Genomic DNA, 24642 nt, shown 5'->3' with positions numbered 1-24642 from the left:
TCTGCATTCACTTATATGAAAACTTACTATTATTTAAAATTAAAGAGCATCTTAGTGAAAAAAAGAATGCTGGCAGCACAGTGGGCATGAAGGTTTTTTTTTTAATAAGGCATTGAAATATAAATCCTTTACAGTGACTTTGTTTCAGACTGTGGTTTAGTACTTAAACAATTTATTGATTGTCAAGATCCTGATACTATCAAATTCCACATATTTATGTGAATATGTGAAACATCTGGGACAGAATTGTATAGTAGGCTTTATTATTTTTCAGTTGTTTCTTGCAATAATTAAGATAGTTAATGGCACTCTTACGAGATTATTTTTAGTTCGATTTTTTTCTTTTAGTTAAATTATCAAATTGAAATGAATAGATGCCATCATTAATTAAAAATTACCTGATGTATGTATTTATTTACGCTGCAGGTGGGCAAGCACCCAGTGGCAGTGGTATACACAATATAAACAATACACAATAAAATGATAAGCAATACACAATAAAATTTACAATACACAATACAATTTTATACACAATACAATAAGAATACACAATATAATTTAACACAATAATAATAAAACATAAATAAAATACCTAATTTTACATTACAACCTACGTAATTAGTGAAGTGTTTCATAGACTTTCAACCTGTCACTCAGCAGCTCAGGTTCGATTCCCGGTCCATAGTAACACTTGTGGCAGACAAGGTCACAGTTGGTGTTTTTCCCGGGGTTCTCCCATTTTTCCCCAAATTAGGCATTTACATCATTCCATCACCATTTCTCCATTTCGTTATCATTCCGTAGCATTCCCCGAATGCATGGAGGATGCTTGCCTAGGGACAAGTGGGGTTGCCTGCTCTAAACCTGGGCACACAGAGAACCTTAGTGTGGTCAGCTGGTGTGGATTTGGGAATGCATCACCAGAGCATCAGTGCAAAAGATCTTAACAGGTCGCAGTGCTGGGCCATAGTGTCCCCCTCCTTTAAATTCAATTCAATTCAAGTGTTTCATAAGGAAGAATTTCGAGTAAAGAGTGGAAGAGACTAATTATATGCAAATCATTTTTTAAATATTAATTGGTAGGTATTAGTATATCAGTTCGCATAACCTAGGAACTGGCCGGAGTGGCCTGCGGCTATATGACCTAGAAGTAGTATATTGTAGGTATGTATTCTACGCCATTTTTTATTATGTAACTATAATCTTGTCTCACAATTTAAACTTCGGATTTAGAATTAGCTCACTGTGTTGTCAGTTCAGTAATATAGTTCTGAGCTTGAATAATTGAAAATATTAGGTTTGTACCATTTCTGTTGACGAGAAAGAATATTTTGCTTCCCTGAAAGTAAGGAGTCTTTCTGTACATCCGGATGAATTACTTGGTGTGCGGATGACATCATCACTGTAAAATGCCATTAAAAATAAAATTCATAACTCTAGCATATATTTACATGCATGTAAATAAACATAAAATTTATTTTCACTAGCTCGTAGCCTATCATTATGACTTTGTATGCATTGACATCTAGGTATAGAATGTAATGAATGATTATATTAATTTATGCATATGTAATTTAGAGTTACTATGTGATAAATAGTATTTTATAACCTTATGCTTTGTGATTGTCGTACTTCTTCTTTTTCAATATCTCATTACGTCTGAAAACAGTATTGAAGTACTACATAACAATGAAATTTATTGAATGAAAACATTGAACATCTTGCTGCTGTACGAATTTGTCTACTGTTTTATTGTCAAGTATTACCATCTCATTACATTCACATGGAACGTAAGTTGAATTATATTTTTTAATTTTCACCTTAGCTGAGAAATAAATTAATGTATTTTAAAATCCAAAACACAATGTGAAACAAGATGATGGGATTGAAAGATGAATGTAGCATGTGATTTTGAGGTTAGTTAATTTGAGACATATTGTAGGCATAAAGAATTATTTCAGATTCAGTAATAAATAAACATTTCACAAAAACCACTTTCTTTTGAAAATGTTTCATCAAGTTATTATGAGAATTTACACAGTTTCAGGAATAGTATTTATAAATATGAAAATGTGTCTAAATGATGATTCACATACACGCAGATTATTCACATCATTCATGACATAGAGGAATTCAAGAGACTTATGAACAGACCTAGTTAACACATCATCATCATTATCGTCATTATTGGTGCTACAGTCTGTTGCTGGCCTTGATTGCTCTTACAATGTGCCTCCATTCACTCCTGTCTTCTACCTTCCTTTTCCATCCTTGTACTCCCATTACTTTCAAATCTTGTTCAGCAGTGTTCAGCCATTTAATGTTAGACCGTCCAATTCTTCTTTTGCCATCTATTTGTGTTAAAGTAACTTTACAGTATGGATCAATCTCCTTTTCTCTGTAAAGGCGTCCCAGCCATCTAATCCTTGAGGTTTTAGTTATTCTAAGTATATCATTGTCACCATAATCCTCATACAATTCATCATTATATTTAATACGCCATCATTATCACATACAGGGCCAAAAATTGTCCTCAATATTTTTCTTTCAAATAATTTAAGCTTATTTTCTTGTGTTTTTTTAAAGCCCAGCTTTCACAGCTATAAGTGACAACAGATCTGAGAAGATATTTATATATTTTGGTCTTTGTTTGAAGGCTAAGGTATCTGAGTTAAGTTATTTCTTAATTTCAAAATATCCTTTGTTGCCTAGCATTAATCTGTGGTTAATTTTTTGTTCATTTTATTCTCATCTGTAATTATTGTGCTTAAGTATTAAATTCTTTCACCTTTCTGATTTTATATTTATATACAAAAAAAAGTTAATCATTGCTTGATTTACTCGTTATTTCCATATATTTTGTTTCGTTTTCGTTAATTTTTAGGTCTATGTTTTTTGCAGTTTTTTTCCAGTTTCAAAAAGTTTCCTTAACTGCTTTTTATGATTTAGCTATGATATCAATGTCATCAACATTTTCTATTATTTGGACTGATCTGTAAAATATATTCTTATTATGCATCCTTATTATATTTTCCAAAGCTATATTGAATAGCATACATGCTAATGAATCACACAATCACCTTGCCTTAGTCCCTTCCTAGTTAACAAACATCTTGAAACCCATAAATTCAAGTTTAGTTTGGTCACAACATGAATGAATGTAGATACACTTCAGATTGAAATGTAACACCAGTACACACAGGTCAAGCACAATGATAACTTATAACATGGAATCTGAGTCTGGACAATGCCTCGTGTGGCTGAGATTGGAGAAATCCAGTCTGTATTAGGCAGAGCTGTTTCATTAAATCTTACTGGTGATTACAAGATACATATACTGTACTGTATTAGGGATCATTCAAATAATTTATACTATCCTTAATTCCGACATGAGCTCGAAGAATGCTGACTTCGTAATCCTGAAAGAAGAATCAGAGAAAATATATTGTATTCGGTTGAAAGTAAGCGGGGTTTTCTACAAGTTGAATGAAAATGGTAGTAGGCTTACATTGACAGTATTCATTACCGGTACTATCAATTATATTCGTAACTTCAGTGTAATGCATTTTTTTTTTTTAGTTGATAAGTTTCAGCATTTTTCCATGTAGGAATTTAATTACATATTTGATTATACACTTTAACAATGACTGTACCGTACCAGTTGTTGGTAAACAAATACTTAGTGAGTACATAGATGTGTGTACTTGTACGTAGTTGTTTCAAGAATAAATTTTTAACTTATATGCCAAATACATAAAAACACAACCATGGAGCTTGTGATTTTTTGATTGGTATTTCATTATTGGATTCGTATATTTACATTATAAATGTAATATATGAAACACAAATAAATACATGCTCAGTATTTGAAACTTCGTTTTTAATATAATTCAAGGAAATATACATCAAATAATGCTTACACATATAATTAAAATTAAATGTGTATTATTATCTTACATTACTTTAAAATTATAAATTCAGCAGTTGCACTGATCTTATGGCTTTCATAACGTGCTTGCGAACTCAGAGAATTACTTTTTATAAATTATTAATAGTTGAAAAATTGCGGTTTTTTAATCGTCATTTATTAATAAAGTTAAAAGAGTTAGAGTTCAATGAAGTTGACTTTATAAGTCGATTTACATGTAGGTATTTGTAACTACTTACACGTGTCTCAACACCACAGATTTCGTGTAGTTGGCTTAGACTAGCCAGAAACACGTATCAAGAAGTAATAGACTTTGAGACGATATCTGTAGTAGCATTAGAACAGATACCTTTTCCTTCTTCTTCCTAGTGGGCTTTATGAAAGATCAAATAGGAAATGTAGAAGTTTCGTCTGTTGCTGCAGAGGAGAAGAAGGGATGTATCATAAAAATTTGAGGATATTGTAGGAAAAGAAAGGAGTCTGTTTGAAAGAATAATTTATTTAAGCAATAGTTAAATGCAAAAATTGTATAATCTTACTTCGCTTGAGCTTTAAATACATTGTATGAAATAATTAATAAATACAGTATGTACAATAAAGTTTTTATACAGGCGAAATATTCAGATTTTAATCTCCCCCTGAATACCAAGAAACAGTATTAATCTCCAAAACAGTAAAAGAAAATGGATTGTATTCCTTCTTCCATTATTAGGAATTTGTTGTGGAGAATATTTAAAGCAGAAACCACTTCATCTACATTTTACAGACACCAAATAAATAAAAGACTGTGTTACAGGTTTTATATAATATGTTTAAACATTAAATAAAACAAATTGTTAAGTATAAAAATGGACTGAAATACAGCTCTCACCTGCATATAAATACTACATGAAATATCCTGTGAAATTAGTACCTTTTACTTAAAGATGAAATTTAAAAAAGATTTAGTACTATTCTCTCTTATAATGTTCAGTCTAGTTAAAAAAATATCTTCCATGACATCTTTATTTAACAGTCCGTAATGAGTATGACAGTTTACAATTATTATTAATAATTAAATTACTACTAATTCAGTTTTGACAGTTTATATATTGGTAGTATTAAAGTACGCAGTTTCGTGTCTTGAAATTTACAAAGAGAACTAAAAACGAAACCTGTAATGTATTTGATGTTACGATATCGTATAGATATCTAAATTTGATAGCAATGCTATGATATCTGCATTTTTGGAAAGGTGGTAAGAATTTTTTTGGAAATATCATTCAGAATTGTTACGTATATTTGTACATTGAATTGAGTTGATTAAAAGTAATATACATTTAATCTCATAAGAGAAATAAGCAGTTTACCAAGTTTGGTTTTTCACCAATTAAACTTTAATTATTTACAAAAAGTTATATGAAATTATTTCTCTGTATATGTAGTATTCAGTATCGGTAGTGTTTTCATAATATGAGCCAAAAACATTTTTATGCATATACATACTGTTTCATTAGTATTCACTGTAGTACTAACTGGTAGTTTGAGTAACATTATATAAAGACAAACATCATATTGGTTAGCATTTTCTCATCACGTGCTAAAGTTTATAATAATGATAATTAAAGATATTTTTTTATATAAATAAATAAGTGAAGCTCTTTTCGAACCACATGTGAGATAACACGAATTAATATTCTGCTCATGTAACACATAATTTATAATTACAATTAAAAAGACTTCACACGAAACAAATGTTGGAGCATGCAAAATATATCTCACAGCCGTCAGTGTGAAAAAAATAATGTTCTTAAAATTTGCAGACAATCATATAGAATTCACTAAACTTGTACGTACTTAATCACATTACGTTCTCTCACACCAAACACATTGAAAGTATTATCACAAGAATCTTCTTTCAGCAACTAAAACCTTGAACAATGACATCTAATGTAGAATATTCGTAGTCACGAGTCTTAGTCATCTGTGATCCACTGCCATCTTCTTTATGGATACAACACAGTTATGAAACTTTCCAGTTTCAAAATGTTGTTGCATGATGTTCTTGCACTCAGTATAGGCAGTAGCGGCAGCAAGATGTTTGTTGTTTCCAGTTTCCATATGCCGACATAATTCTGAAAATATATTAACATAATTGTTATTCATGTTGCAGTTATTCCACACGGTGTGATCATTGTCATCTGGTTGTGTGGAGTCATTGTGTTCATTGCTCTGATCGTCTTGTTCTGCTATGTGGGGAAAAGGTAAGTTGTCAAGCACAATACAATATAATAAACGTAGAAGTGTTTATTTGAATGTCTTCATGATCATTCTGGATGTCGGTTATAAATATTGTTGTAATTTCATTGGTAACTTGAAGAGATCAACACTTCTTGGTACATATTAAAGAATCTAGAAAAGAATATGTATATTTTAAATAAAAATATTACAAATTGTATTTATCCAATGAATGATTTGTTTAACGCAACCTAAAAGAATAAACAAGTTCTATAAGCTCTCTGCTGCTGATTTCACAATGGTGGATCAGTCAAATGGAATTATTGTACTCAAATTATGAATGCATATGAGAAAGTAGTTGTACTCATGTTTGGTAAACTAAGTAAATTTCGCATTAATAAATCTGTAATATGTAGAGGTAATTTTTGACTATAATTAGTGGTTACTAGATGTATAATAAAAATAATTATAATGCTTCATAATATGTTGATCCGAGAAATTTAAATGTGTACCTTTTTTATGAAAATAAGCTTTGAAAATTATTTAGGTCCGTATAATTATTTAGCTAAGGAAAAGACGAACATTTGCTTCTGAATAGTCCTAAAATTCTTTTTCAATAGCTCACAACTATATAATGTGTGTATTCAAAGTGCACAATTTCACGTTTTTTAATAGGTGTGAGTTTTAATTTGTGAATTCTAAATTATGTTTTATAAGAACAACTCAGAAGAATGAAAGGTTGATGTGACAGTTCTTAAATATTGGACGTATGTTTCCATATCCAGTTATTCTTGGAAGAATTGTTAGTGTGAATTTGTTCTATTATGACACCTATGGAGGTGAACTTCTCTGGAAATGGCTGTGTCAAATTGATTGCTTGCAGACTTACCTAACATCCACTTCGTATCCACCACCAATTATGTCTCCACAAGGAAGGAGATCTGACCACATTCAGGACCTTGCACCAACTGTGGCAGATCTCTATGTAGATTAACAGAATGCTCGCTCCTCCTCTGGTAGGAGGAGAGGAGGGGATAGTTTTCAGTGAGCAGAAAAGAATTCTTCCTGGAATCAGTAATTTGTAGCCTGGCTGGGTAAACAGGTTTCTCAGAAAATCCTTGTAAGGGTTTTATTGTGGTCTGTAGAGAGTTTATGGCTGCTGATGGATACTTCACAGTAATTCAGAAGGTTTAAGCTTCTTTAAATTGAAAAGCTCCTAAGAGACCTAAGAGATTCGAGTTGTTGCCTTAAAGACTATGCGAGATGATATATTTCTCGAGAAACGACCATAAGAATGAACTTTAAATTACGCAGTCTTGAATTCTTTCTTTTTTTCATACCTAACACAGCTGAAAGTATAGAGGCTCTTGTCTGTTTCGTAATTTATTTCGAAAGTTTCTTGATGCCATTCATCACTCCAGATAGGAGTATGATGTTTATTGCAGCAGTAGTATCTTTGACCTCAGAGGTATTTTGAAATTCTTACATTGCTAGAAAAGCCATTAGAAAGCATGAAGTCCAGTTCCAGTTAGAGAATCTGTTCTTATATCTGCTCTTTTCTCGGAACTCCTGTTGACAATCAAGTTGCCCATTGCGTTGCAAAATGTACACCATGGGAAACCATCTCATGCATGACTTGAGTGCTGGTTGCCACACAGAGTTTATGTCAGAGGGGGAAAAAATTCAGCAATCATCATTCGAGAGGATATTTCCTTGAACTGATGATCATTAAACGCTTACCCAAGAAGTGACACAGCAAAAAAAGCAAAGAGGAAGAAAAAAAAAAGGGCATGAACTTTAGAAGATAAAGCTGTCTTGTTTTCATTTTAAATCACTTTCATCGGTTTAGCAACATTAATCAGTGTTCCTTATGAGAGTTTCTGTAGAAATATTTCCAGGATAAAACTTCTTAAGAGTATTGGATTCATTGCCATGGGTTAATTGCTTGACTTCTCGCCCATTAAACACAAAGTACCACCCAAGGCATGATTGTTATGCCCAGTAGCCGAGTGAGATGTTAGCCATAATGAACTTGAAGAGGGGAACCAATTGATGGACAGGCCATTAAATTCAAATAAAAGGATCGGATCTTGGTGTTGGACTTCCAAGAAAACCAAACATAGTCGTGGGAGAGAGAGGTGAACTGTGACGACAGGTGATTGCTCCAAGAAGAAGCTCTTGAAGCTGAACTTACCTCATAGAGCTGTGTTAATTCATTGGTTTAATGTAGTTGTTCATGTGTAAACTATCAACAGAACAATGGCGTCTTTTTCTTGCAATGTAATTGTTACCCTGTCATAAGAACTTGTGTACTTTAAAAAAGTTTTTTTTTGTTGTCTTCCTTGTGCTACTGCTGCTTCTCTTGTTTGTTGTCGTCATCAGCGTAATTGTCAACTGCTCCATTTCCTTGCCCTCATTGTCGTTGTCATCGTCCTTATCATCATCATCATCATCATCATCATCAACAACAACATCGTCCTCCTCCATCTTTCTGCCATCATCATCATCATCATCATCATCACCACATCCTGCTCCATCTCCTTGTCATCATTGTCATCATCCCTTTGTGTTGCATAGACATTCTTTGTCAGATACAAAGAAAAGAATTGTGATGACAATTTTATTCTTGAAAGAATTCGTGATGAAATATGGTTTTAATTTTTTGTTCTAGGGCGTGGCTTCGATGCAAAGAGATGAGAGATGTTGAAGTCAAGTTACCACCCGGCCTTGATCCATCTGTGAGTATTTAATTAGTTAAACCTTTGTACAGTGATTAATTAGTTAAATCTTTGAATAGTGATGGTTAATTTCCCTATAAAAGTTTCAACATGCTGATCTGATCATATTTATTTCTGGTCATGATTTAAAGTTCGTTAATTGTAACAGATCTCACATCTAATGATAGTTGTGATAAATACAATATATATATATATATAGAGTGTTATTTCAGAAATCTTTAAAGTGATAGAAGAGTTATTTCGGAAGTTTTAAAGAAATAAATATTTCAATACTGTTCGTCTTGAAAGATAGTCTGAAATCCTTTTGGTCTCTTTATCCGCCTTCTTTGTTTTCTCGTAAACTATTGGAATGAATGTTTTATTCATTTTAATATTACCGGTATTTATTTCTTCTCCCATATTTCTCCTCCTCCACTTTGTTTTCCTATAGTTTCATTAATTAATTCATAGTGAATATATAAAATATGCAACTTCGCCTTGCATATTGTTTATCATTTTTCTATTTTAATGCCTTAGATTTTTAAACAATATATGGTACATAGTATAATGTTAAGCTTTTATTATTTCGTATTTAATTATTATTGATATTAAATTTGTCCTGCAGGAGAAGGAGAAGGATCCTCCAGAATTTTGGCCATCTGTTGAAACACGTGATCATATTCCAGGAAAACCACGTTCAAATGCTCCAGCTGATGAAGAGGTAAGCAGTATAAGTAACTGTATTTTCCTCATATATCTTTCGTCATATATATCATTCTATCCTTATAGGGAACTAATCATATTTACAATTGTCCCACACCAATCAACTGGCATAGACCAGGAATGACGTACTAGATAAAGACGCACATTTCCTGGATGGTAGTTAATGTGAAACAAAGTAACAGCAGAGTTAAATTAAACAGTACTAAAATATTCTCGAGGTACTGACAATTAAAATAACTATCTGCAGTCTTTTGTATTAATGTAACTAGTTTCCTGCAACTTCTGTGAGCTTACCGCAGTATTTCAATGAATAAGTGTGAAATTGCTAGTGGAGATTTCCTAGTTCGCGTCCCAAATAGTTTATCCTTCTTTTTATGTGTTATATTTTCTTCATTATTTTCCTCTGTTGAGTATTGAACACATCGTCCCTCCTCTGGCAAACTAGCGAAAGTGAAAAATTAGCGACCCTGTACTTAAGGTCCATATTGTACTATTAAATAGCACAATATAGACCTTAAGTGCAGGGTCGCTTATTTGTCACTTTCGCTAGTTTTCCAGAGGAGGGACAACATATTATAGTATTTATGTGATATTGTCGTAGAGTAATTCTGAACACAAATTACCAGTACTTAACAATTTGGAAGCATTAAATATGTTTGAACTTCAAATTCAGAACTTAAATTGTTTATGAAGAAAATTTTGACATATTCGATTATTGGAAATTACCTAACTTGTTTATTACCAGTATTTTTTGTCATTATTACCACACGCGGATGATGGCATATTCATTTTAGGTTTCATGACAGAGTCAACTAGAAAATAATAATTTTCTAATAACACAACTGATTCTGTGAAGAAGTAAATATCGTGACTGTTCTGCAGTTGTAAGTTACAATCTCATATTCCTTTCCTCCATATGATAGAAACGTACCTTTTAATGTAAACAGGGCGAGGCTAATATTGAGATAATATTGTTCAAAACAAGACACTGTATTCATTGGTTCAGTTTGTTTTGCCCAAGGACAGTTCTTTCATTGCAAACCAAGCAATCTCCAATCATTCCTCTTTTCCATCTTCCTCTTAGTCACCACATACGATCCATGTATCTTAATGTTGTCTATTATCTGATATCTTCTTCTGCCCCAAACGTCTTCTTACAATACTTTCAGTGCACTCGAAATATTTTAAGCTGTCCACTTGTTCCACTACCTCATTTCGAATTCGCAGGTTTACCTTCAGTTTTCTTCCGATAACTATGGTCTTCTTCTTGTTTGCATTTATTTTCATCTTATACTGCTCATGCAGTATTAAGGAAAGCAGTAATATCTGCCTTTCTCTATGCTTTAAAGCTAAAAGTGACGAACTAATGCACACTGTTAACTCGTAACTTTTTTGCTTCTGGTCTTATGCTTAGTCATCTGAGTTACTGCAGTTGCCTGAAAGAGTATGTTAAAGAAATCACGTTAGCACAAAATGGCAGTCCTTAAATTTTTTCCAAATTACTCTGGAATCTCATAGTATTGTGTAATTTCACTCTGACATACTTCATTACACATTGTTCACGGATTCATCAAGAGTGATCTCAAAAGCATATCCTCTTCTTCTTGGTTGATCATGTTTAGCGATGTTAAAATTGACTGATCATATTCTTTATACTACCTATTTAATTTTTCGAATATTAATTCTTATCTAATATTTCAGTCTCTCAAATTATTTGCCATGTAGAGTTTGAAAGATCAGATTGTGCTCTAATATGTTTGGATGGTGTAAGTACTCTACTTCACAATAATACATCAGAAATGATAGAGGGGTTTCCAGTAGACATTGATCCAATCCTGTGCACATGAGGAGGAGTGAACATATGAGACACAGATACACATCTGAGAAAGACAAGAAGTCAGAGGTGTGCATTCAGTGGTTTATTCATTTTGCGTGTCTCAAAAACATGATTTTTCCTGTGAATGTGCGTGTTGTAGATGAAGCAATAGTGAAAACTTTTCATTACACTTTCTCCAGACTTATGGTTGGCAACAACAGTCCATGTATATTGGCATTTATAAAACTAACATAGAATAAATTATGGAAAATGAGTGGAGATAATGTTTTAAATAACTCTGATTATTCCAACCAGAAGGGAAATTACGAAATTCTAGAAGAATTGAGGTGTTCTCTGGAACAAGAACTTAATTACAAAATCTTGAATTTCAGATATAGAGCAACAAACATTTTAGTTCTAGTATAACAACATTGTGCAGAACGACATTCAGATGTTCGTAGAAGGCGCAGTTTTTGTTGGAGGGAAGTAATATTTTGTCAGGAGGGAGATATGTTGTTATATGCTGGAAATGGAAAAACGAAGTAACATACGTTAAGTTGTTATTCCAGAGAATGCCTCAGTTGAAAGTGTAACCAGTCACTGATAAAATTTAAGAACTATAGAAAGTCATTTTCCTCGTGGAAGAAATTTTCTCATGAAATTTCGACCAATGTATGGGACCAGTGCACACCCAGCATCGTGATGCACTTGGAGAGCTATGATAGGTAGCAAAATTCGATTACAAAAGCCAGCTATAATGGCTGGGAGAATCATCGTGCTAGCCACATGATACTTCCATTCTGGTTAGATGATAGTCCACCTCTGCTTTGGCATATGGACGTAAGGCCAGCAGCTGGCTGGTCGGTCATGGTCCTTCATGGACTGTCATACCTTGGCTTATATTATAGAAAGTTATTTGATACATTCTGTCTAGACTATCTTGACTATGAGAAAAACAGAAAGTCTGGAGTAACAGTTTTATTACAAACAAAAAGGTTATAGACAGAAGGAAGACATTAGAAAAGTCTACTGGATGATGCTGAAACATACTTATGACTAATTCGTAATTGAGTGACTGACCGACAGACCGACCAACAATTATCCTGTTGCCGTCAATCTTTGACACATGAACCCCAGTTTCATAATCAGGCAGCAGAAAGAATTAAAATTGCCTTTATTTGAAATGCTCTCCTTTGCTTTCCAATATATAACTTTGAGCGTTAACAATAAAAAAATATAGGAATTATTTATAAGACTGAGTAACTCAGTTGATAGAGCAACTGACTACAGACTGGCAGATCCCAGGTTCATTCCTGTTAGGTGGTGGGATTTTTCTCATTGCCAAAACATCCATAATGACCCCAGGTTTCACTCATCTTCCTGTCAAATTGTGTACACTTGGATTCACCAATCTTGGCCCCTGGCCTTGGAAGTTACACTAGTAAGTCACGAGGAATTCATCATAAACAAATTTGTTGATGCTGCATTGATGTAAGAAGAGGGAGGAACAGGTTAATTCCTACAGCTAGTTTACAGTCCTTATCAATAGATAATTAGCTTGGTTTTTCGAAGGCTGACCTGGGACAAAAGCATGCCTTTAGGCCCATGGAATAGACATCCATGCATTTGTTCTCTCTGTATTATTGAGTTTGCGAAATTGGCATTCCTAATACTTTGTGTTGTGCTAGTAGACTATATTGTAAAACTTTTCTGTATATGTTCTTAGACAGTGACCATAATTAAACTATTAAGATTTTTTTTTTCATTTGACATATTCTAGCTGTGAAGTAATGTATGAATACCATGGAATGTTCATAAATGCAATACAACACATACAATACAATATTAGTCTTCATTTCATTTATGATTTCGGGTTCGAAAGTCATCATAAAGTGTGCTAAAGTAATGGGAATCTCAAATTTCCTGGCCTCTGCAAACATGATTTGATGTACTATATTATAAACTGCTTTATGTTTTGGTTTTAAGAGCACGTACACGGAAGGCAAAGCAATTGTGTGTACTGTCCCCCCTGATTAGTATCTGTTCAATGGATCCAAGAATGGTAAATAATTGAAGAAAAATATTGGTCGCCAATGCAAAAGTCGTGTCAATGAACCAGAGTTCACTATTGGAAAGTCTTTTCAAATTGTCCCTCCTTACCGTGATGATAATTCTTCCACAGTGTTGCTTGTATTTGTTATCTTCAAAAGAATCATGAAGTAAAAGTAATCTCCAGCTAGTGTTTGCTTAAATTTTCCAGGTAATTCATTCTATTGTTTTATACTCGCAGGGTATGGAGGCATGTCTTTCAGATGTTAACGAATAATAAATTTCCTACAATTTGTCAATTGTGGAGTTTTGCTAAAATACCATATGATATTTCTCACAACTTGGGCGCACTATTAGCCAAACAGCTAGAGTGTCAGTTTTCCATGCTGATAACCCGGCTTCGAATCTTGGCATGTCCAACTGGAATTTGTGATGGACAAAAACAGTCCTTGGTGGTAGGTTTTCATGGAGTATTCTCATTTCCCCTACTGGTATTCACCATTGCTCCATTAATCAGCATCATAATATGGTGTAACATAGTTCGCCTCCTATGGTGCACCAAGGGCAAAGCCTTCATGGCAACTGAAAGAAATACAAGCTTCAGCGCGTCGCCCTCAAGATGGGGACACTTGGGCAAATGACACAAGTCAAGTGCCCGCCATTAGTTAAAAAAATATCGCAACTCGTTCCTTAAAATTCGGGCTGGGATGCTACAGGATGTTCAGTTGCAATTTATTTCACACTCGCAATAATTTGCAGGGCCTCTAACTCTTCTAAATTTGGAGTATGTGTATGTAGAAAAGTATCTGGTTCCTTCTCATGTTTGTACAATGTCCATTACTTGAAGTTATTGTTTGAGCTGAACACTCAGTTTTGCACTTCAATTCCAATACACTTTCCCATTCCTCACTGAATGTTTGTTACGGATAACCATTTGCGTTGAGTAGTTTTTCTCTCCTATGTGAATTTATTACTTCTGCCATAACTCTAAAATATTAAATCACATAAAATGTACAAACTAATGTTGCTAAGTGATATTAAGAACAATGGATTGTGACAAAATGGGAAATATATTAGGCCTATCTATTTTGATATGTGCTTCTGGGTATTCCAATTTTTTAAAAAAACGAAGTAGGAAAGGAACACTGGGAAAATTTTGTTTCGGGAATTCATTTTATGTGAAAAATGATATTTTTGGGGAAAATAGTATTGCGAAGAAAAATTTGTGAAAAGTGTCTCTCAACGATTTGAAAGAATTCGGAAAATTAGGAAAGTTTAAGGCAGAAGAAAGGTGCATAATTATTACTGCAGAATGAGGATACTTGCAACAATGTGAATGTATATTTAATTTCTTATGTTTACCAACATTTGTTACTTTTAACCTTTACTTTTTCATTTGTCATTTGTTTAGCAGAGTGTGCTCTATCTCAAACATGTTGTTTTAGGCGGCAATTCTAATTTTTATGAGATTATTTGTAAACTTAAAAGTTGTTATTGTGAAATGGCGAAAATCAAAACACGATAAACTTCTGCTGTGTATACTTAAGGGTGCATCTGGAGACCATTTGTTAGGTAATTATGGCTTAAATAGCCTATAATGTAAAGAAATATGTCCTATAGTTATGTTGAATAATATGGTACCATTCTCTGTAAATTTACAATTTTATGGATTGCTGCTCCTGTTGGGGTAACTTGCAACACTGCCACACCCACTTTCTTAGCATTTAAAAAATAACAAAAAAACAGCTTTCATTCAGAGTTTTACCATAATAATGCATGTTGTAATATGGAAGTGTTATTTTTGTATAAGACTTACGTAATTATTTGCAAAACAATTTCTTGTTTTACATTAGGATGCCAAGGAAACACAAAAAAGTTCCAGTTTCACTGTGCAAATTCTATTAACTTACCATGCTTAATAATGTGAAATTGTGTGTCTTTTTATTATCCAATGTAGTATAATATAAAAGGAAAGGTATTGAGTGTTGCAAGTGACGTTATTTAGTACTAATTTGACATTACAGGATTATTTAATTACTGTTCCAAGTTACCCCACCAGCGGAGCAACTTGCAACATTCATATTTTTCCCTTATTTCTGAAAAAACGAAATCAGCACGCATAATTTGTATATATTATATTATTCTACTGATATAGACTAAACTTTGAGCTTATAGACATTTTTTAAACTATTTCTAGTTTTGTGTAACATGCTGTTGAATCACACATCTATGGCAAGTATCCCCATTCTACAAAAAACCTACATGCTTAACAGTGGCACCATTGCAAAGTCTTGGACTGATGATACCAAAACAGGTTTATTATCTTCAATATCCAGTTGCCAAATATTTGCATAATAGGAATTTCGTACACACTTATTGTACAGACTGTACTGCAACACTGATACTGGGAATCAAGATGCAGATTGCCATTACCACCGACTCACCAGTTCAGCAAGCACTTGTTTCTGCATTTCTATTCACTTTTCGCAAGGGTCAAAATCGTTGAATCAAATTTCCCAGTTATTTCCTGGAGTGAAAAGCAATCGGCGAAAACACATACCTCATTCTATTGCCAAGTCATGAAAGTATGGAGCTCTGCCTCCATTCCTCCCAAGCATCTACTTGCCTTTTCTTTTACCTATAAGACGTCTTATGACACTTACCAAATCTGAGAGCTGTATTCTTCACATAGAAACACTTTTGACCCTTATGGTATATCACAGAACTTGGAATTTGTGTGCTTTTATTTGCTTTCTGTCTCTTCCACAAATTCTCGTAACAGAGGACCAACTGACTTTAGTGCTGATACTTCCTCCGTTCTATTTTACTCAGAGTTGTGGCTTTTTCCTTTCCTAATGTACAGTATACACATTATGCATAATTGCCCTGAACTGACAATGTATGTCATCTTCACATACATTTTGCTCCATTCTGGTGACATCTCTAAATTAAAGATGATACCATGTTTTTTGATCGATACTACAGTGATAAGTGATCTATAAGTAAGTGACACTATGACAATAGGCAGACTCAAAACGCCACTTGTCGAACAATCCCACCCACCAACTGTTATTATTGGTAGAAGTTTTTGTTTCTGAACATACACGACTTGGGTTCACATCGTTTGAATATCTCTCTCCATCTCGCAAAAACGCAATCAGTATTTTAAATATTCTACTCCTGCACATTATAAATGGATTACCGGTACATAATATTTCCATCTGCCATTCTTCAGAGACTGTTGCAGAAGAAAGAAGAAAGACATGGACGTAATCCTAGTGGAGATAGCAGTGGCTGCAGTTCTGGGCACGAGAGTGTTTCCTCTTCTTTAACATCTGGCACTCAGTTCTCGTCTGATTCTGGCACTGAGGTTGATCAGGTGAGATTACTATGCTTTAAGATGTGAACTGCAAGTCTCGTTCTTGTAAGGTCATCCAGTAGGTCATTTTATTAGGCCAGGGGTTAATTATTTGAGTTAGGTCTGCAGTACAAAAGTGTAACAGCTATTTTTTTTCACATTGTTCACACTCTTAGAATAGTTATGTTAAAAGAATCTAGGTTTGTGATTTGCATTATATACGTAATATTATATTAATTTTGGTTGGATGAATAATGGCAGTTTTACAATATTTTCTGTAGTATTTTCTTTTTTATATTGGATATATAATCTTCAATCTAGTACGAATATAAATAACACGAGTGAAATAACCATATCAAATAATGAAACTCAAACACATACTGTACTGTACAAACAGTTATATGTTGCACATGCAGTATGTAATATTCATTGATGTTCTAGTGGTTAATATAACATAGGTGTTCTTTGACGGTTTTCACTGGTGTTTTAGAAGTTTGAGATTAAATAAGTTTACTGCATTAACTTCTTTACATTGTAAAACACAGTAGTCTTCTCCAGTGATGAATTTTACTCGAATTTATAAGCACCCAATGCAGGTGAATGTTTCAATATTTCTATAGAATTACTAACTAATTGTAACAATTTGAAACACAATTTTGTTATTCCTTACACATGTAAGGCATTGTTTCTATTTTTTTTAAGGCAAGGCACCAGTGTCAGGCCCAAAATGTAATCAGTTTTTGCAGTTATTTTAAGAATAATGGGTGCCATTATTTAATATTTTTACTAATGTAAAATGACTTTATTTGTGTGAATATTTTTAGTGTGACCATAAATTTTTTCTTTATAATAGATTTCATACATATATATCTTTACATCTGAAGCATACTTCTGTAATGTATATTAAGAAGAAATAGTCATGTAATCATATGACTCATGAGAATCAGAAAAAAAATTATTATTAAGAATTTGATAGGTGTTCAAGAAACTGAGAGAAAAGGTTTAGATTCTCAATTTAGTGAACCTGATTGCGCATTATAAAGTGTATGAAAAATTGTGCGGTTGATTAAATTACTTACAATTACATATGCTCTGCACTGTGCATAATTTTTCTGATCACTTGTGGAGGTTGTCAGGACTATAAGAATGCTCTTTGATATTATTTAAGTATAGATAGCGACTTTCTGATTCAGAGTAAATGCTGGGCTTATAATCGATGAATCTTTATTCTAAGGAGCTCGATCTCTATTAATTTTTATACAATATTTAATGCATTTGTAAGTAGGTCACCTGCAGTGTAGGAGTTCACAGCCTCTTTGATATTTTTTCAATCATTTGAATTTTTATCGTATCTCCATAATAGTTTGATTTTAATTTAGGGTAAAATTGTTATTACTGGTATCAATCGTTTTTGGTGATAAAAATTATGTTTTAGTTTTTGTTTTGATTTGTTAAATAAGTTTTATTGACGAATGTCAAATTTGAAACAACAATAAATGCTATGGGTCCTACCTGATCTTGTATGAAACGGTAATATTGAACACTAATGTATCAGGAAGTTAGTGTCCTCAACAGTTGCATATTCAGTATGTTGTAGATTATTAATATGTAAGGCTCCTCCGTTTTACATACAAGAAAAACTTTAATTTGTTTGTTAATTCGAATGTGGTGTAATTTATAATTGTGTTGCAAAGATCTGAAATCTGAAATAATATTTTACTTTTATCTTGGGAACTGCAGCTAGCTGTGCTTAAGGTAAGCATTCAGTGCTGACAGCTTTCTATGGAAGTCATATAGATGTAGTTATGATTATTTGGCAAACACAGCAATAGTTTTTAGTTACTTTTGTAGTACAGTTAAGTAAATTATGTTGAGAAATTATGCAAATTTGTACATTCAATAGTATATGCAGAGTTATGTGGTGTTTCCAAGTCCTGCTTCATTTTATTTTATTTAATCAGGGTAGATAAAAAGCAGAGAACTAATTGTCACATTACATTTTAAGTACCTAGTTGTAATATTCATTGTGACCTTACTTTTAGAGGAAAATTTTCTCTTTCTTATACCAGATTATTCTAAGTAATAATGAATGATTACTGAGGAGGCATCTCTATAAAATTGCTTCTGGGTTTTATTATGAAGTTTAATCTGTCTGATTTTCAAATAGCTACATTTAAAGAATTGTTGAGAAATTGATTTGTCTTGGATACTTATTTTAATATGTTATTTTTATGGAATCATTGTTTAGACTTTGTTATCTAAGCCATATCATTATAATTATATGATTCTCAAGTTTATATTTTGTATATAAATGAAATATGGTGCTGTACTGTAGACTCTAACACAGAGTAGTTTGGAAGCTACGGAATATTATCTTCCATATAGTATTTCGATCAATTTTCTTTGCTGCCATTTTTGTGGTTAACATTTGGCCACTTCATAGGATGTAATATATATTTTTACATTCTCGTGTAAGTCATGAAATAAAAATAAGATTCTTAAACTTGTTAGAATTATCATAATCTTAATTAGAAACGTGAGCATAACAATGGGCATCCGCACTACCCACAAATTATATTAGACTTTTATTGTTGTCCTTGACAAACTGTTGTGATATTTCCGTTGTCATACCTCAAACTTAAATCCTACCTAAATCCATATATTTTTATCCTGTATAAATTATGTTTTAATATACAGCATATAACGTTATTCTAAGTAATGTGTTACGTATATGTATATTTTTATTTCATTTTCACTCTTTGAAATTAAGTAGATGTTTCTTTATTAATATTATTATCAGTTATTTACGTTGTATTTCAAAGAAGTTCATGAAAATATAACAGTAGCCTATATTTTATATTTGATTTTGTTTCCGAACATCTCGTAAATTCCAGTCTTTTGCATTTGTAATGTAGGACTACAAAGTTTCTTTTATATATACTATATCATGAATTTTGCCTATGAATAAAAATAAATATTACAGACTGTTTAGGTGATGCAACATTTGGATTTGTACGTCATGTAAAGTAACAATCCTTGCCCCTTATCTTTATAAATATTACTAAATTACTAATTATTTTGTTGAATTATTCATGCACTAATATAATGTAGTAGCAGTAGTAGTATATGCCATTCGTTTTCTCGTGAAACCAAATGCATTCTTGCGCCATAGCTCATAGTAAGAATCTTATGGTGAGGGTAAGTGAGCTAGTTAGCTACAAGTGGAAGTGCAATAAGGGAAGGAAGTTTTCCAATCCACTTTCTTCTTCCCCAGACACGCAAGTAGGTTTCATGAGATAACAAATGGCCTATAGTAGTAGTAAGAGTTGGTGTTGGTGGTGGTTAATAGTGGTAGTAGCAGTAGTGATAGTTTATTTTTAACGAATTTTCAACTACAGAGATTATTCAGTGTCGAAATTCAACGTGGACGAGAAATGACTGACAAATTCTGTCTGGAGTTCTTTTATGTGCTGTAAATGTACGACTTGAGACTCACAGCTTTATCTCTTCTTGAGAAAGTCATGATAAGGTTCTTATCACCCTTTAAAATTCATCAATCTCAGACAGGTTTGAACCTACGAACATTGAATTGAACAGCTAGCATGGCAACAAAACCACCGATGAGGACACCAATATAAGGAGTCCAGCAACAAGCATATACTGGAATATGTATTACATGCTATTAACCTCATGAAATTGAGTAATATAGCAGTAATGTCTATTTCAGAAATCCGTAATTTTGCAGTCAAGAAGTCTTCAAACATGTGATAATTTGTATTAACATCTAGTAGGTATTGCTAGCTTAAATATCGGAATGAACATAAGCTGTCAGTTGTTATTATGCCGTCGGTTTATTTTGATGGAATTTTAAAAATTGTCTACACACTGCGTGAAAACATATTCAAACAGTGCTTTCTCAATGCTTTATAAAATGAGAAAACATACTCCAGACTTATGTTCTATTGATTTGAGCAGAATTTTATTTAGTGATATTAGAGCATTTACTCACTCTCTCTCTTGTAAATATATATTGACTGGACTTCAGTATTAAAATGTCAGAATACGTCAGTTTTCAGAAGAATTTCAGTATTTTAGGTAGCTATGCGTTGACTGGACATACCTGTTTCAGAACTGACAGAATCTAATGCTATTCAAACATATTATAACAACGACACACACACACACACACACACACACACACACACACACACACACACACCCAAAACAGCATTTCATTACAACATTTTAAGATATTAACATATTGAATTAAAATATTTAGTTTATTAGACAAATGAAAGGATTTACTTATTTTTAAATAATTAATGTGATTGAAAATATGATTACATTACCTTGTAGTGCATTTATTGCTTCACAAATGCCAAGAATAAAATTAGGAACGTCCTGTGAAAACATTAATGAGCAGAAGTAGGATTATAGTTAGACTGCTATACAGGGTGTTTTAAAAAAAGTGTCGTATATTTTTGCAGGAGGTGGCATTAGTCGAAACTAAAAAAAAAAAAAGAAAAAGAAAAAGTTCCTATAAACATGTGTCTGGGAACAAATCTCTGTTGAGATAAGGACCATGCTGTATTGTGGCCTACGATGCCCACCTCTCTGTTACGTAGACACTACAGAAGGTGCTGTATGTGGTTACAGCACATTGTTACACATGTTTCAGCCCTTCTTCTCTGTGACTTACAAACTATTGCGACCACACCTGGCTGTTGTCAGATTTGCTTACATGCATTGGATACACGCTCCTGTAACAGTTGTAGGTTGTTGATCGATGGGTGTAACATACATCAATGTCTTTAAATGTCCTCATAGCCAGAAATCCAAAGGATTTAGATCAGGTGATCGGGAAGACCATGCTACTGGACCTCCTCGACCAATCCATCACCCATTAAACCTTTGGGTTAAGTATTGTCGCATGAGGCGTAGAAAATGGGGTGGTGTCCATCATGCATAAACAGAAAGACAGCCTACACCTCTTACTACTCTACGTACTGTATATACTTACTAACATAAGTAAAATGATAGACTCTGTAGTGCCCTGGATCTTTGTTTACTACTACATTCTCTTTTACTATTGTTGAAGGATGCTGTCTACTCTCAAAACATGCACCATTTTTTGTGTTTTTAAACGAATTACGATCATAGGCCACAATACAGCATGGTCCATATCTCTACAGATATTTGTTTCTGGACATATTTTTGTAGGACATTTTTTTTTCTAGTTTCGACCTATGCTATCTTCTGTAAAAATATGTGACACTTTTTTTAAACACTCTCTGTATATAGGCTTTCTTGTCCCATTTCGTAACTACTAACCAAGACCATATAATTTAATAAAGAAATTATAAACATCTGATATCTATCTTGCCTCTTCACCCATCATCCATATATGCATTTAAATCAGTCTGAGATGCAATATATATGTGATATGTGCGCATTGGGCCAGTTTCATAACCTGTAATTGTGAAATTTGGATTAGATCATTTTTCTTGTAAATTTATTTGCCCTACTAAAAAACAGCAATATTCCCTTTATGAGATGTGGTGTTTCTAAGTCATTCACTTGTATACAGTGATTGACATACTAGTACTCTTTCTTCATTAGTGTTCCTTGTGTCTGGACCTGCCATAGCATATTTCAAATGTACAATGAAGCTACACACAGATCTGTCTCTTCTTTCTGTGTGTGTGTTTTTATCTGAAGCTCCAGAATTAACAGTTTACTGACAGATTTTAGTATTTAAACTTTTATCATCCTTATGCTAGATCTGTACTGGTATATCATAATCAGAAACCAGCTTGAGATATATTTCTTACCTTCCTAAAATATAAATAAATATAGGCCTACCATCAGTGATTCTAGTGATTCTGTACACAATGACTAAAATAAAAATCATACTAAAGATATTGAGATATCACGTTTCGAGATCATGTTTTAAGTATGTCTGTTCCTATGCTCCATCCCCCCCCCCCCCCCGTAAAAAAATCAGTCACAAAAATAAACAAAAAAAAATGACACCAGTAACTTTTTCTATAACGAAACTGATTATTTCGGTGAAGGACACATGGTCAATGCAAACTGAAGATACGAAAATCTTCTGTATACAGTAACTACCAGCATGGTTCTAACATATACATAAGTCGTAGCATAAATGCTGGTACAACATTCGAACACAGAGTACACAGAGCGTATGACTAGTTTTGAAGTTCATCAGCTATAATTTTCACCAGGCAATGAAGGTAGTAGGCATAGTGAGTGCAGATACAGAATAAAGAGAGTGCTTTCTTGAGCAGTTGTGACGTAGTGAGATGAAAATGAGAATAGTCATGGTTATGGTGCTTCATAAGGTACCTAGGGAAAACAACAGCTGAGATTTTTCAGACGTAAAGAAGCAGAAAATGATTGCAGGATAGTCAAATGTTTCATTAGAGAGGGACAGTTGATGATTTTACCAGGTCGGGTAGGCTGTACGCCATAAGGATGTCCACACCTGTGGAGTAACGGTCAGCGTGTCTGGCTGCGAAACCAGGTGGCCCGGGTTCGAATCCCAGTCAGGGCAAGTTACCTGGTTGAGGTTTTTTTCCGGGGTTTTCTCTCAACCCAATACGAGCAAATGCTGGGTAACTTTCGGTGCTGGATCCTGGACTCATTTCACCGGCATTATCACCTTCATTTCATTCAGACGCTAAATAACCTAGATGTTGATATAGCATTGTAAAATAACCCAATAAACCATAAGGATAAGTAAACTTATCAAAGCAGTTCTAAAATGTATCGCTGTTCCATGTCCTTACAAGTAACCTTGGACTGAAGGCCTGCTGAAGCATCTTAATGATTACCTGAAGACTAATATGGTTATTTTTAAAAGTAATAACATAGAGCCTGGATTTCCATGCATTATTAAATCTTAAAACATGTATGCATTCATGCACTATCAAAATTGAGCTCTACATTATTTTACACTTTTAATTAATTTTCAAAAAACGTATTCCAACTAATTTTTCTTCTTCACTTAAACTCATGTGTTTGTCTGAAGAATGTTCTTGAATACAGAAAATTATCTTTCCATATTACAAGAAGTGACAGGTGCATACTTAAGCAAAGAAATTTGGAAAAAAGTGAGATCGAATTGTAAGTCTTGTGCATTTCCACATGACCATGACTCCATCGGGAATCGAACTTGCGACCTTCTGACTTTACAACATTATGCCTTAACCACAGTGCTATCGCGCACCCCAAAATACAAAAGTACTTACGTCTTTATTACAACAAAACTACATCACTGTTCATCTTCAGAAATTCCTTTCCCTCAATCCATTTTGATGCGAGATCTCTTCTTGCAGTTCTAAAAGAGGCTAGAGCAACACTTCATAATTCGACATAAAAGTATACTAAATTACAGTTTGCGAGCATGCTGCTTTTGCCTTCCTTTCTTTCAGTTTTGACCTCGGGTTTGTAACGAGCTAGAGTTGGGGGTTGGAAATTCCACTATAACAAAGGGAGGATTTGCTGGAAAGTTCAAAAAGTAATTGTCAGATACGATGCCACGAAACGATATTATCAGTAGCTTTCTTTTATTTTTTTCTCAATAGACCAATAACGTGGAAATACCAGATTCTGCGAAACAACATTCATAAAAGGCACTTATGCAAATGAACATAATATATGCACTAAAGCCAGAAATGGACATAATATGCAATATATAAGTCTAAATATGTGCTATTAAATCTAAAATCTTCAAAGTATTCATTATACATGAATTTACTTCTGATAAAACCAAAACATGCAAACATGCATTTATTTACATGGAAATTCGGGT

At 33.3% G+C, this 24642-nt stretch overlaps 1 protein-coding gene and 1 long non-coding RNA gene across 10 annotated transcripts in view; one reads left to right on the top strand and one right to left on the bottom strand.

Moving 5' to 3' along the window:
* Positions 1–24642, top strand: part of dome (cytokine receptor domeless) — an 888032-nt gene that overhangs the window by 848847 nt on the left and 14543 nt on the right. For 8 of the 9 annotated variants that reach the window (XM_069837294.1, XM_069837295.1, XM_069837297.1 and 5 more), the window contains 5 exons: positions 6081–6171; positions 8817–8883; positions 9488–9583; positions 16686–16829; positions 18549–18563. In XM_069837294.1, coding sequence (XP_069693395.1) covers positions 6081–6171; positions 8817–8883; positions 9488–9583; positions 16686–16829; positions 18549–18563 — 413 coding nt within the window. The remainder of the gene's footprint in view (positions 1–6080; positions 6172–8816; positions 8884–9487; positions 9584–16685; positions 16830–18548; positions 18564–24642) is intronic. The other variant, XM_069837302.1, reaches the window with a different exon arrangement.
* LOC138707629 (uncharacterized) lies at positions 4410–7820 on the bottom strand. Its single transcript, XR_011334301.1, has 2 exons — positions 7035–7820; positions 4410–6042 (listed from the first exon to the last, which is right to left on the bottom strand). It is a non-coding gene; the product is annotated as an uncharacterized lncRNA (long non-coding RNA).

Source organism: Periplaneta americana, chromosome 10 (assembly GCF_040183065.1).
Source record: "Periplaneta americana isolate PAMFEO1 chromosome 10, P.americana_PAMFEO1_priV1, whole genome shotgun sequence".
In the NCBI taxonomy this organism is placed as follows: Eukaryota; Metazoa; Arthropoda; class Insecta; order Blattodea; family Blattidae; genus Periplaneta; species Periplaneta americana.
The sequence above is the reverse complement of the archived record's forward strand: the minus strand, read 5'-3'. Positions and strand labels throughout refer to the sequence as shown.